This window comes from Thermobia domestica, chromosome 6, assembly GCF_964235325.1.
Source record: "Thermobia domestica chromosome 6, izTheDome1.hap1.1, whole genome shotgun sequence".
NCBI lineage: Eukaryota > Metazoa > Arthropoda > Insecta > Zygentoma > Lepismatidae > Thermobia > Thermobia domestica.
The window spans coordinates 36,077,744-36,093,961 of record NC_137459.1 but is presented as its reverse complement, the minus strand read 5'-3'; the positions used below and the strand labels follow the sequence as shown (position 1 = coordinate 36,093,961).

Below are 16,218 nucleotides of genomic sequence, written 5' to 3'. Positions count from 1 at the left end.
GGTCGTAAAATAAATAAACTTGTATTGCTAACGTAGTAATTATATTCTCACGCCACGTTAGCAATACAGGTTTATATACATTAAATATATATATAGGGTGTAATCAAAGTCCATTACCATAGGTCAACTTTGTTATGAGTGCAGATACGACAAAATGTAAAGATAGTGAAATTGCTGTAAATGATAGCTCTCAAATCTAAAGTGTTGGAATCTTTCTAATCGGACTAGTAGTTTTGACTACATTAGTAGTCGGTCCATCAATAGTTGAAAAAGCAACGTTTCCAGTTATAATGTGAGTTGAGTTGAGTTATTTTTTGTTTAACGTCTCTTTCAGTAGCGAAGCTATATGAGACGGGACCTACTGATTAACGTGGAATCCGAACCACATGAGCTCCCGCCGGGAATCGAACCTGGGTCTCCCACGTCAAAGGCGCGTACACCGACCGCTTAGCCACGAAGGAGCTCTCATAATGTTAGAATAGAAGCGTTAGTTTACACAAACAATTAAACGGTAAGTAAGAATTGCCGTAGGGAAGAAACAAGAATACTAAAAAATCCCGGTTGCAATCTCGGTGGGGTGCAGGGCTAGCGAGGGTAGAAGCAATGGAATTCACAACGAATTGAAAGTTGGTTATGAAAATTGTTTTAAGGTGCGAAATAAGTAACCCAGTTAAACAGTCTGATACTGTTGTTTACAAAGTTTACTGGACAGACTGTACTGTATTCACGTATCTCATGCATGCACGATACACGCTGCAGAACGCAACACTCATGAGCGCTACTGCAATAGGTGTAAACTTGATTTCCTTCTTGTTGGTAGCACACGTGGATACGGTGCCATACATTACCATAAGTGCCCATTGTTTCAGGTATTATTCTCTACACACGTGCCTAATATTCTACTTTTTGTGATCCACGGTTCTGGGTCTGGTTCGATAAACAGCTGACTTTAGATACTCCCACAAGTAAAAGTCAAGTGACCTTAGGTCATGACCTGGGTGGCCATTCCACAGGACCTCTGCGACCAATTTATTAGCCAGGAATCACCTCGTTTTGCCACTCCCTATACTATACGGTCGTAATATGGCGATGCTCCATCGTGCTGGAAATAAAATAAACGCCTCGATACCAAGAGCATGCTACCAGATACGGCTTCAATGTAGTCTCCATATGATGTAGCTATTGATCTGGTGTTAACTTTTCAGGCACGAAAATGGGGCCTAACAAAACATTCCCACATCACGCATTCACTCGAGGATCTAGCTCTATCGTGAGCTTCCACAACTATGTGGGAGTTATTAATAGACCAGTACGGAGCGCTGTGTCTGTTGACTGTATCGTTAAGATGGAAAGGAGCCTCATCGCTGAATAGAATGACAGCCTATAGATTTGAGTACTCTATCTGTATCTTCTAGAACTATAAGAGCTCTGTTCTTCTGTTTGTGTCACCTCCATGCAATTCTTGTATAAAATGTATTTTGTAAGGATTATATTATTCGCGTGACAAAAATTCTGAAGACAGGCAGACATGGCTCACGCCAGCATCTTTTGCAACCTTCAATGTTGATAGTTCCGGAATGCTACCTTTGCAATCACATCAATATTCATGACGTAGGAAGTTGCACTTCATGGTCGTCCACTACGAAACCTGTTCGCCACTCTATCTGTGGCTTTGAATCGTGTCATGAGTATCGAAATGAGTTGGTGGGACAGCATTACCTGGTTTGAATGACACCTGTGATACTCGGCTGCTTCTTCCCGTTGACTCATTCCGGCTTTTACCTGCACTGAATACATTTCACTTCCTGAAAATGTGAAACCGATAGAACAGAACTGCTCTAAATTGTTCGAAAGAGGTAGCATTAGACACGGCACAGACAGACAGCTGCGTTGCACAGGCACACAACTTTGATTAATACGTAATTTCTCACTATTGCACTCTGGTCATAACGATCGAACTCATTAAGGCACGTAATCTTTGTACAGGTTGCGACCTTTCTAACTTTGTTTAGTTGTCTCACTGGTTACCATTTAATCGGATTTACCTAGCCGCTGTTTTCTCTTGAGTTTGAAAGTAAAACACCTACGGTTCACTACTCTGACGGTACATTTCATTACCTATAAGAATGTTAAACGTTTTGAAACAAAATAATCACCAATAGTGAACGTGAAAGTGTCCCTTTGCAAAATTCCATGTCATGAAGGGATGTAGTGCTCTACATGTTCTTCATTTTGGCCATATTGGAGGTGGGTGGTCAATAAGAAGACGCCAAGACCTTCTTTCCTCCCCCAAGGTTTCCCACACGTACACACATTACAGGCTGAAAAGACCCCAGAGCCTTTAGGCGCGGAGACGACGGAAAATTTATCCGGTTATGATAACCCCGCAAATCGAACCAGGGTCCTCGGCGTTGTACCCAGATGCTTTACTGCCCTGATCACCAATGCCAGTGTTGACATTTTTAGTCTTGAACGTGTTGCAATAGTAAAGATATGACAAATTAACATTGTATCGGGTACAAACACAGTTGGTCCCTACAGAAATTGTTAGCAAATGACATTTTTTACTCGACCGGAAGTGACCCCTTGGGATCAGCGGAATAAAGTTTGGCTGATAGGCATACTTTTCGCTGCGGAGGGGAGTGTCGAAAACCGCATGTTTCTATCATCGCTCTCAAGATAGCAGAGGTGTGACAGATAGACAGGGAGATAACAACACATTTTCTAGGGACCGCTAGAGAGGTATTTACGTTTCGAAGATGACAGTTGTGGAAATAAGTACTTTGGATGTCAGTACATTATTTCGTGCATGGTGGCATTCCAATGTAAGATAGTAACACCTGTAGTAAAGAGTACAAGACTTCTAGTGTCAGTATTGGTTCAAATAGTGGTAATAGTACGTAACAAGACGAGGTAATAGTTGCAGTGATACAAAGCAATAACTGCATTCTTTTTAACATCATAGATACTTTTTTTCTGAACCAATTTTCTACATGTAATGAATTTCACTCCCCTCCCCTGCCCCCCATGGTGCTAAAGATTGCAACCGATATTTGTAGCATTCTTATTTCTTCCCTACTGTATAATGCTTGCTTGTTTTCCGTTCAATTATTGGGTGAACTAAGGCTCCTGCTGTAACACCAAGACTGACAACGCTTGGTCCGATTTGAAAAATTCCCATACTTTAGATTGAAAACCTATCATTTGCTCGCTTTACATTTTTTTTCGTATCTGCACTCAATTGGCCTAGGGCAAAGGACTTTTGTTACACCCTGTATATACTGTAAAACGGACACCTTTATTATTAAAGCAGCAGGTAGTGGTGGGAAGAACAGCTATAGGAAAAGAGACACAAGCTGCGCACGTATTCTATTTCAAAATGTTCCTTCCTTCCTAGGACATGTCCAAGGCCCTCAGTCTCGTTGCTGATAAAAGTAAGTTGATCTGAACACAGGTACAAACACAATTCACAATAAGGAGTGTGGCTTGCATCTTTCGTATTTATTTTAGGGATGTACCAATACCACTTTTTCACCGATACCGATAATGAAGAGGCCGATACTGCCGATACCGATACTTTTGAACACGTTTCTTATATATTATCAGGAATTTTCAGAATAATGCAGTGATCAACGTTGTAATAGGGATATTAGATATAAGGCCAAAATTTGACTACAAAGACAAAAATCAGAATTTCATATTAGGTTCCACACAGAAAATATATTTCCTCTAAATTTAATCCAGCTTACAATAAAATGAACTAAAAAGCAGCAAATACTTATTCAGGGTGTTAACGAACTATATTAACAAACTGTAAGAGGTGATTCTTCACATCAAAATAAGAGAAAAAGTTCATATGGACCTATTACGAAAAGTGCATAATTTCAGAGCAAAGGCTGTCCAAAATCGCGAAAAAGCTAAATTTCAACAGGCCCTATTTCGATATCCAGAAACTGTGGATGGTGGTCATTATCAGCGTAAAGGAAGTCACGCATACGAACTCCAAAAATGCATATTACATCAATTTTCGATGGGTGTGTAGGGCATAATTCTCAAATATGCTCTCAATAGTTTTCAGAAATACCCTGATTTCAAGGAGGGTCCAAAGTAGGCAGGAGGTAAGCCTTGACAACAATCGACATCCAATGCTTCAGAGTGAAGTCGAGGGTGTTAGGAACCGGCAGCTGCATTTTTCTTTCTTTCTTTCCTTTTTTTTTTTTTTCTTTCTTCGAATAACGTGTGATGCGATGTATTTCGTCACGGTATATTTCACGTTTTTTTCACTTATAAGCGTGAAAGAAAACATCGCACCATGCGTTTTCCCGAGAACGAGAGATCGTGCTGCTGACGATCCTTGACACTTCCTACATCACGCCAAAGGATTCCGTGTTCACTGCTATCAAGGCTTATCGTTTGTCTTTTTTGGAGCAATCATAAAGTCAGAGCATATCTCAAAATTCGGTTGATGGCATGTCTGGAAATTTCACCCTGCGGGGAATAATCTGTATACCCATTGAACATTAATGAAATATACATTTTTGGATACTATATGCGTGACTTCCTTTACGCTGATAAGGACCACCACTCCACGATTTCTCGGATTCGAAATAGGGCCTCTTGACATTTGGCTTTCTCGCGATTTTGAACAGCTCTAACTCTTAAACTATGCACTTTTCCCCACAGGCCACAGGAACTTTCTGACTTATTTTGATGTGAGGAATCACCTCTTACAGTTTGTCAGTATTGTTCATTAACACTCTGTAAAGTGTAAACTTAATTTTAAGTTAGTGATTGACATTAAGATTGATAATGTACTTTGATAGTTACATTGTATTTATTACTCCCTATTACATACAATGCAAATGGATACTACCGTTACAAATTTTCATTATCTACAAAATTATGCGTACTGAACGAGGTGTTGCTGTGTATACCATAAGAAAAAGGGTTATTTAAGCGAAGTCGAAAAAACGATAAAACTATGTATTAACTTTAGAACTAATTGTTTTTAAGCAGTAAGTAGGAGAAAATGATGAAAAAGTGAGCATCTTGTGGGTTTCTTCCACAGCATTTTTTTCTGAATAGAAACCTTTGTCTCGTTTGGGATTCAAATTACGGGCCAGCTATCCTGTCCATGGGAGCCCGAAGGGGGAGGACAGTATGATGTGCTTATTACGTAAAAAAAATCGAAAACTTGATGTAAGCGCCGTTCAGAAATTTTGTGGCTCCTAATCTAAAAAATCCAATATATTTCATTCAATTAAACATTTTCTTGTACGTCCCATATCTGAAGAACTACATATAGTGCAGCCAAACCCAAACTATCACTTAACTCAGTATGAAGTGCTTATTCCGTACACAATACGAAAACTCGATTTAGGGGCCGTTCAAAAATGTTGTAGCCCCTGATCCAAAAAATAATTATTGGCCAAGATTGCAATCTTTTGATGCATTTTTTTGGACCATTCCTAAAATTGTTGTTAAAATCTACGGTTGCACAAAAGCGCGATCCAAGAAACTTAGACTATGTCTTTTACGTCTATGTTTTTATACTAGTGACTGTTTTGTCTGGTAAAATAAAGATCATTACCCTACAATAAAAACCTCCGTACTAACGAGTTGTCACTTACAAACCTACATACAATTGCAAGTCAGGTATATTAGAATCCTAAATATTATTCTATTCTGTATGTGTTTGAACACTTTATTTGGAAATTCAATTAACTTACCTCCGAGATTTTAATAAGTTTTCTCGGGCTATCAGCCAGGTGAAGGTATTCACATCCAACGTTTAGAATGTAGACATCGCATTCACACTCAGAAATTGTAAGGAAGAGATCGGAAGCGCGAGCATATATATATATAAAGTAACTATTTAGGTGCAGAGCTATCAGTGGGGGCTTGTGACCAGGATAGTGGGGGCTTGTGACAAGAGGAATTCAACCATCTTCGTTCGACGTTACAAGAGAATGGCTACAGTGTTACAGACATCAACATGGCATTAAAAGGGCAGTTACTTCGCAACACAAAGCAAAGATAATCTCTCAACACAAAGTGAAGATCAAAACGTTAAGAGCGAAGATTATCTCTCTATTATAGTATTGCCTTTCATCGGCCGCACCTCCGGGAAAATCAGCAGAATACTTACCACGTATGGTATAAGAGTTATTCATAAGACTCCAGCCAACATCAGATCATTACTCAAACCAATGAAAGATGGCCTTCACCTGCACACTCCTAGTGTATACTGTATACCATATGTGTGTGTGTCTGTGCGTAGATCTCCTACGTGGTTAAGCTGTTAGCGTACGCGCCTTTAGCGTGAGAGACCCGGGTTCGATTCCCGGTGGGAGTTCATGTAGTTCGGATTCCACGTTAATCAGTAGGGCCACGTCTCATATAGCCTCGCTGCTGAACAGGGACGTTAAATTCAAAATCAGCTCACCGTATACCATGTGAATGCGACAGGGCATACATAGAACAGACTGGACGTACAATGGAACAACGATGCAAAGAACACAACAGCTACATAAGACTTCAGCAACACAAAATGTCAGGACTAGCAGAGCATATTCTAGAGCTTGGACACAGAATTGATTTTACAAATATCACCATAGTAGACAAGTCCAGCAATTATTGGGACAGAACAAGAAAGGAAGCCATAATTATCTCACGGGAAAGGAACAGTCTCAATAGAGATAATGGGTTTTAATTCAGCCCTATCTGGTCGGTCCTTTCCAGGAACAACAACAGACATTCAACAAAGCCATTTCTCGTAGCTACAACAACAGCCAATCAGGAGCCAGCATCCCTCAGCCAATCACAAGCCCCCATTCATATCTCTGCACCTAAATAGTCACTATATATACATGCTCACGTCTCCGGTCTCTTCATTACAATCCCTAAAGATGAATACGATGTCTGCATTCGAAACTTCAGATGTCAATATCTTTACCTGGCTGATAGTCCGAGAAGAGTTATAAAAATCACGTCGCCAGGGAAAAATTCAAGTCTTTCTTACCTCCGAGAGTTTACTGTTGGCATGGCAATTACACACTGTGTCATCATTTATATCCAAAGAGTGCATCCTGTTCTGCAACTTCTCCATAATGAAATTATTCTCTATATCTTCGTGGCACTTAAATTCACAAAATGTGTCCGTCAGCAGGCATAATAGTGATTCCATGGCACTATTATTAGAGAAGTCAGTTTTTTGTAGCTGAAAGAAAGATAAACAAATATTAGATTCATAAGAATAACCTATCATAGACAGTAATTATTGAATTCCTTAATTTAAAAAAAAAATACATATATCCTTACTATTTATGACTATACTGGACGCACCTAACTCCTGCTTCTCCCTGCTGTCGATTTTAACCAATGTCTGAAGCAATCACGTTCAGCTATTTTAAACAAACATTTCGTTTGTTGGTCTAAGAAAGTGAATAATCTGAACCCATAAGGGTGGAAGGAATTAAGTGTTCACCTGAAACTGATAATAACTTTTTCAATTATCGTGCATTTCCCCGAAACAAAAGTTTTAATCCTTCAGGTGGAAGAAATGATTTGCTGAGGAAACTAAGCACGACAGTCTCCCTTATACGTAAACTTAGTAAGATTTTAACTACGGAAACATTGAAAACATCTTATTTTGGCTTGATCCAGTCAATTTTATAGTACGGAATCATTTTCTGTGGTAATACCTGCCATGCGACAAAAGTATTTACAATGCAGAAGAAATTGCTACGAATAATGCTATGAGTTCCGTTTCATACACCAAGTAGACCACTGTTTCAGAAACTAAAAATATTATCATTGCCGTGTATATACTTTCTCAAAACATCATCATTCATACATACAAATAAAAGACACTTTCAACTTAATTCGGACCTACAGCAATACAACACTAGAACAATCAATCATATTCATATACAAAATTTCCGTTCAACAAAAACTCAAAATTCGTTACACCACATAGAAATAAAATTATATAATAAATTGCCAAATTGTGTGAAACAAATGCCAAACTTGCAGTTTAAAAGACGTGGTTACATAAATATCTTTTCTATAGTTTAGAGGAATACCTTCAGTCTGATCTCTCTGTATAATATCAATATTAATATTTACTTGAATGTTGAAATATATAAAACAAGATACAATTATTTTTTAATACACTGTTAGTTTAGTATTATTGTTACGTATATATTTTGAATATGTAATATTCATACTATTAATTCTTGTACTGCAATAATGTATGTCTTGACGAAGCTATAAACCCAGAGTTTTTAAGGCGAAAAATGAAATAAATAAATAAATAAATCCAAAGTGATAGCAGATAACTTAAAATAGCTCAACGTTCAACATTATGTGGTTGACTTTAGCTGGCTTCACGGTAAAAATTTTTAGTGTTCACTACTGTCGCTGAATTTACGTTTGAGCTTGAACGTTGCTCCTCCGTTGACAAATCAGCTACGAACGACGTTGCTGATGCTATGATGTAGGAGTCCGATTCGATGGACATTTTGTATGGTCTTAGTGAGACGAAAACCTTAACAAGATACCGCAAAATTCGGCCATTAAAATCACCTTCCGCATCGGAGGTTTGGCAACAGCATATCCCGAGCTTATTGGTTCATGACAAACGCCAACTACCGTAGTACAATAATACATACAGAAGAACAACTTCCTATATGCGCTCTTGAATTCAGTTTGGATCGTTTCCATGGTGTAAAAACCAATCAACGTTTTGGTGGGCTAAATATGATATGGTGGTGCTGTCAACGGTTTTCGTCTCCTTCGCATCTTAGCGTTCGATGCAGTGCAAAAAGATCAGATTACCAATTAACTATACTAAAATAACTATTATAAATTATTTTTAGATATTGCAATCGTTCGGAACCTTTATAAAAGAAACAACGTGTTCATTTTTCTCTTGGAGTACTGTTCCTAGAGCTGAACATTCCTTTTGCGTTTTTTTAAAAAGTATTTATTTTCATAGATTTTTTTTTTTTTTAATAGAGTTCACCTTAAACATTTCTACATTCTGCAAAAGGTACTGATCAAGAATAGTCCGTTACAAAACTGGTAAAGCGTTATTCAAAAAGCGCGTCGGGTTTGGATCGTCTAGCAAATTTTTGTTTCTCGGTTGCCGACATTGTTTTGTATTGTTGCTCTACCCACAAACATTTCGATTGTCGCCTTAGTCTGAATTTCTCACGTTTCTTCAGTCTGTGTCTAGCCATGGAGCAGTTTACTATAGCGCAACGTGTGCTAGTTGTGGAAACTTTTTATCAGAACGGATCGCCTTATTTCGCGTAATGCTTATCAGCAATGGCCCCCGAGGTTATGCGACTTAGCTTCTTGTAACTTTTTTTTCTTTGGGATACTCTTAAATCATTGGTGTATGTCAACAAACTCCGTTCCATCCGTGAATTAAAGGAGGAAATTCGAAGAGTCGTCGTAGAAATCGAAGTGAAAACTTGTCAGGCAGCCATAGCGAATTTCACGAGCAGAGTTACTACATGCCAGTGCAGTAGAGGAGGTCACACGTCCGACGTCATTCACCATACTTGAAATCGGAATATGTGATGAACATATTTATGAATTTTGTTAGTGTGTGTTTTGAAAAAATAAACTTCATAATTTGATGTAACAAAACCGGCCCACTTTTTTAATAACCCTATAATTTTAGAGTTAAAATAAGTGAGTCCAATTCAAAAATGAGTATGTAGGATAAAATTCCACTGTCGAAGAAATTTTTCACAATATAGGAAACCAGTATTTCATATTTGCAAGGTAGTGATACTAGGGTGAAACTAATACAAGGGCTATACTAGTGTTTAAATGAATGAATGCCTATGAAAGGCGACTGTGTAACATACTAATTTCCACCGGTGGAGTATTTCTGCACGCTGTAAGAAACCTCTAGCACAAGTTCATTTGTGTTATTTGCAGTCACCTTTTATGGCTTTGTAGTCACTTTACAAGTATCTCCGTAAGAAGAATTCCTCGTAAATTGAATCTGCACTCATGATTGCAATTCCTACCCTAAGAAACAATTTCTAAAGCACTATGAGTGAATTTCGTGATAAAATAATTTATATATAGTAAGATAGCATGTAGTAATCATTTCCATGGCACATTACTTTGCAAGCATATTATCAGTCTGTAAGCAATTATTTGGACATGCGTCAGAGTGACAACAGTCGAGAACGTCTTAGGGAATCATTTAAAGCAAAAGAATGTAGAAGGGAGATGATTTTTTAACTTGACGGACTATTTTTAATCTGCACCTCGTGAAGTACGCCAACCGAAAAAGCTGTCCCCCAATGCAACTAAAGAACTAAAGAATAATACTTTATAATATAAATAATAATACAGAATTTCACTCTGGAGATGTATTTTGACATTTTCCAAACTCTTATCATATACACATAATTCCTTGTACACTCATCGACAAATCTAAAAAGCATATTTCATATTTGATTTTTATATTAGTATTTTAATAGTAGAAAGAATTTATATTAAACATGTTAATATTTCTTGATCTTTGTTGCAAGCTGCGTATGCAACATGCAACATTATTATTTATGGTATTGTTTAGAAAGCCTTTGTGATGTGGGCAGCTGTAGTGACCGGGAACCGAACTCATCATCGTGTATACAAAAGTATATGTAATAAGACAGGGAAACAGCTATATATTGGATATAACTCAGTAATAAGTCTTCAAGTTAGATAATGAAAACCATTTTCTTGAAATATTGAGGTCATTGACAAATGCATTTTACTATATTTGGCTAATATTAGACACTGTGAGATAAAACTGAGACTTACCTTGGATTGCGAAATACTAAGAAAACTAAAGATAAACTAGCATCCTACCATCAATCAGGTTTTCACCTGAGAACACGTAAAACGAAGGGGCCACGGCGGCTCCCTCGTTCGATTCTAGCTACCGCCAAGTGAGTTTTGTAGTGGACAAATAAGTGGGCTTTCGCCATTGCAATATTATAATTACCCTCAATATCGCCATTTCCCGCAGCTACGGAGCATAATCGTGGATGTTAAACCAGAAAATAAGAAAACGTGCGCTGAAAGCAAGTGCTTCCGTTACGTGGCGGTGAGGATGCATATAAGACAAACTTGTCCTGAGAATTAATTTTTAATGTTTCATAGTAGTCACGTTTCATTTGACTCCATTGCAAAACATCAATAACACCATAACCGCGGACACCAGTTAACTTACAAAGTGAAAAACTAGGACACTCGTAAGCTGAAAAGTGACTTCCCTCTGGTTAACATATATCAATTTCAATGATCAATTGGATTTGAAATAAGTTTAATTTTAAAAGAAATAACAAGTGAACTAAGTTATTACAGCTTTTCATGTGACAAAGCTAACTAGAGGTAGTGTAAGTGCGACTTTGAAACAGTCCACAATATTTAGTTAACAAGTGTTTCCGCAGTAGTATTTCCCAGTGGGAGCTCATGTGGTTCGAATTCCGCGTTAAGAGGCGTAATCACTGAGAAACTAAAATCCTGCTAATTTTACAATAATTATGTGATGTCTTCAAATAGATAAAATATAATCGAAATGTGGAACAAGAGCGCCCTAGACAATTTTATTTAACATGAGATACCGTTATCACGAGTCACCTAGTAGCTTTCAGTTTGCAGCCATTTATAAACGCGAAAATAAGTACCGATTTTCTAAATGGTTGGAAATCAAAAGCAGATACGCGAATCGTGATAACGGTATCTCATGTAAAATAATATTGTCTAGCGAGCTCTTGTTCAACTTTTCTGTATCTTTTATCTATTTGAAGATATCACTTACTTACTGTAAAATTAGCGGTATTTTAATTTAGCCGTGATGGGGCCTCTTAAGTTATAATCTCACGTCTAATATAGCCTCGCTGCTAAAAGGGACGCTAAATTCTAATTCATCCATCTATCACAGTACTTTGTAACCTTCTACGCGATTTACTAAACAATGTTAAAATTTAGCAGGATTAAATAATGCCTTCAGAAACTACATTACACATTAATTAAACAGTTCTGAAATTTAAATAATTAGTTAACCAAGTGTATATTGTTTTCAAAGACGACTAAAATCGTAAAGTGAAAGCCTATTCAAATAATCGATTTTCGTTTCTTTTTCTTTTATTATTAAACACCAAGATAGTACAAAACATTAACCTACAACTTGATTTGAAATCAAAATAACGTTACTCCCACCAGCATTGAAGACGAGAACGCCAACTATTTATATCCATAAAAGAGGATATTACTCTCACTTTAATTCAAAGCATATCCAACATACAACATGAATGGAGACTAACGTTAAGGTGCTTACATATAATGCTACATCCGAAATTTCATGTTCACTTGTTAATGTTACTGCTACTTGCAGTAACAAAATTACTTGCAAACAAGAGTACAGGTTGATAAAACACTGTGACTCACCTTCCCAGCGGCGGATCTTAAGGAAAAGCACAACGGTAAAAATTTACATTTCCTCGCTAGGAGCTGACGAAAGAAAACAAAATAGGTACTAATTCTTGTATACAAAGATTAGTACATATTTTAAGCTTTCTCCTCTTAGCTTGCAGCGAGAAAGTGTTAATTTTTACCGATGTGATTTCCCTAAGGGTCACTTGTGGCTCAATAGGTTGAGAATCGCTGTTCTAGCAAAACAACAACGAATAAATAATATAGCCTCATTTCATGTTTAATTTAAATTTACTGAGAGCTAAAAACAATGGAAGAAGATAAACTAAGATTGGTCTTTATATTCATTACCCACAATTCCCTACTGCATGGATTCCAAAAAAGCTAAAAATGGACAATTTGCATTGCAAAACGAGAAACATTCTTCGAACTGTTGAGTCTTGACTTAATTTCAGCATATCATCACTGCGCCTAGAAAAACTGCTATGAGCTATATATATTGTATATAACTAGGTAATTTGACTTAGCGGAGTTGGCTTTTTTTTTTTAATGGTAATCTAACCGATATCAAGAAATAGGTTTAATAACCCTCCTACTACTCTGTTGTGTTAGTGTAGAAGTAGTGTGGACAATACGAGTGATTTTTGATATTTGCTTGATCCATTCGATACTTATGAAGAAATTAATGAGATGCTGATTACCTTTTACTGGTATATCGTACTACCCTTTCGTATAAGAGTTGTACCGACCTTTTTTTAAAATGAATTTTGAATCATATTTTCCTATAGGATATGTCAGGCTCGCACACAAAAATAATATAATTTTGGGAGGAATAAGTAAGAACTGTGAGTATCTTGAACTATGGACTAATAGTAGATGTTTGAGATGTCTTAAAGTTCGCTGTTTCGAGAATGTTCAAAAAATTCATGTTATAAAATGTTCCGAGACAGCTTCTTCTTCAAGGTTTTTATTTATTTTTTATGATAATTATTTATTCTCTCACTACTCTGTATCATTGTTGTGCCTCGATAAATCACTATGTGACATTTTCGTCGAAAATGAGTTATATAATACAATATGAGCCGAAAATTGTGTTGCATCTTTCCTTATATTCCTATATATGAATTCCTTATAGAAAATGTTTTCGTAATGAGGAAACAAAAATGGCAGTTGTCAATATATATTGGACTGGACTAAGATTTGAGCCCAGGTCTCCAGTTTCCTGTACTAATGCATTAACCACCAGGCTACCCACTCTGTTCACGAAGTCATGTATTTTATCACTTTTAACACTCTTGAAATCCGTGCTCAATCAATCAAACCCCATGGATTGTAATGAAACTTATGTAGTGTTTGGACAACCAGCGTCTATATCACAGAATAAATGACGGTTATATTTGTACATAATGAATGAAGAAAATTACGGATTTTGTATAATGTATATCTAAGTAGTCAAAATAAACCGTATACCGTCAAAATTATCTAAATTTCAATATCCCACATTACTTACGATTGCACAACAAACTGAAAGGAAAATAACAGAATAAAGTTACAAAGACAATATATTGTAAATTTCTGCTTGTGCAGGTGTAGGTAGAGCAAATCACAATCCGGAAACGTTTTCCCCCTACCGATTTTTATTACAAAATCCACTATAGACAGTATATAACAAAATATTACTATAACGCAAATTATCTAATACCGGGCAAACAGAGGTGACCCAAGGTCCGAGCAGCCTAGGGCAAGATCTCCACAGAGCTCTGAAGCAAGCTAGTTGGAGTGGATTTTAGGATCTCCAATGCTTTTATTACAGAATATTACTATAATGTAAATTCTCTAATACTGGGTAAAGAGAGGTGACCCAAGGCCTGATCAGCTTACGGCAAGATCTCCACAGAGCACCGAAGCAAGCTAGGTGGAGTAGATTTTAGGATCTCCAATGCTTTTATTACAGATTATTACTATAATGTAAATTCTCTAATACTGGGTAAAGAGAGATGACCCAAGGCCCGATCAGCTTAGAGCAAGATCTCCACAGAGCTCCGAAGCAAGCTAGGTGGAGTAGATTTTAGGATCTCCAATGCTTTTATTACAGATTATTACTATAATGTAAATTCTCTAATACTGGGTAAAGAAAGGTGACCCAAGGCCGGAGCAGCCTAGGGCAAGATCTCAACAGAGTTCCGAAGCAAGCTAGTTGGAGTCGATTTTAGGGTCTCCAATGCTTTTATTACAGAATATTACTATAATGTAAATTCTCTAATTCTGGGTAAAGAGAGGTGACCCAAGGCCCGAGCAGCTTAGGGCAAGATCTCCACAGACCTCCGAAGCAAGCTAGTTGGAGTCGATTTTAGGATCTGTAATGCTTTTATTACAGATTATTACTATAATGTAAATTCTCTAATACTTGGTAAAGAGAGGTGACCCAAGTCCCGAGCAGCCTAGGGTAAGATCTCCACAGAGCTTCGAAGCAAGCTAGGTGGAGTAGATTTTAGGATCTCCAATGCTTTTATTACAGATTATTACTATAATGTAAATTCTCTAATACTGGGTAAAGAGAGGTGACCCAAGGCCGGAGCAGCCTAGAGCAAGATCTCCACAGAGCTCTGAAGCAAGCTAGTTGGAATGGATTTTAGGATCTCCAAAGTTTTTATTACAGATTATTACTATAATGTAAATTATCTAATACTGGGTAAAGAGAGGTGACCGAAGTCCCGAGCAGCCTAGGGCAAGATCTCCACAGAGCTCTGAAGCAAGCTAGTGGGAATGGATTTTAGGATCTCCAAAGTTTTTATTACAGATTATTACTATAATGTAAATTCTCTAATACTGGGTAAAGAGAGGTGACCCAAGTCCCGAGCAGCCTAGGGTAAGATCTCCACAGACCTCCGAAGCAAGCCAGGTGTGGAGGATTTTAGGATCCCCAATGGTTTTATTACAGATTATTACTATAATGTAAATTCTCTAATACTTGGTAAAGAGAGGTGACCCAAGGTCCGAGCAGCTTAGAGCAAGATCTCCACAGAGCTCTGAAGCAAGCCAGGTGTGGAGGATTTTAGGATCCCCAATGGTTTTATTACAGATTATTACTATAATGTAAATTCTCTAATACTTGGTAAAGGGAGGTGACCCAAGGTCCGAGCAGCTTAGGGCAAGATCTCCACAGAGCTCTGAAGCAAGCCAGGGGTGGAGGATTTTAGGATCCCCAATGGTTTTATTACAGATTATTACTATAATGTAAATTCTCTAATACTAGGTAAAGAGATGTGACCCAAGGCACGATCAGCTTAGGGCAAGATCTACACAGAGCTTCGAAGCAAGCTAGGTGGAGTGGATTTTAGGATCTCCAATGCTTTTATTACAGATTATTACTATAATGTAAATTCTCTAATACTGGGTAAAGAGAGGTGGCCCAAGGCCCGAGCAGCCTAGGGCAAGATCTCCACAGAGCTCTGAAGCAAGCTAGTTGGAATGGATTTTAGGATCTCCAAAGTTTTTATTACAGATTATTACTATAATGTAAATTATCTAATACTGGGTAAAGAGAGGTGACCGAAGTCCCGAGCAGCCTAGGGCAAGATCTCCACAGAGCTCTGAAGCAAGCTAGTTGGAACGCTTTTAGGATCTTCAAAGCTTTTATTACAAAATATTTCTATAATGTAAATTCTCTAATACTGGGTAAAGAGAAATTACCCAAGGCCCGGGAAGCCTAGAGCAGGATCTCCACAGACCTCCGAAGCAAGCTAGTTGGAGTCGATTTTAGGATCT

At 37.6% G+C, this 16,218-nt stretch overlaps 1 protein-coding gene across 1 annotated transcript in view; it reads right to left on the bottom strand.

Annotated features, from left to right (window-relative positions):
* The window catches only part of LOC145687936 (F-box/LRR-repeat protein 5-like), a 147,524-nt gene that overhangs the window by 52,034 nt on the left and 79,272 nt on the right, over window positions 1-16,218 (bottom strand). The window contains exon 2 of the mRNA XM_081761506.1: window positions 7,022-7,219. Coding sequence (XP_081617632.1) covers window positions 7,022-7,219 — 198 coding nt within the window. The remainder of the gene's footprint in view (window positions 1-7,021; window positions 7,220-16,218) is intronic.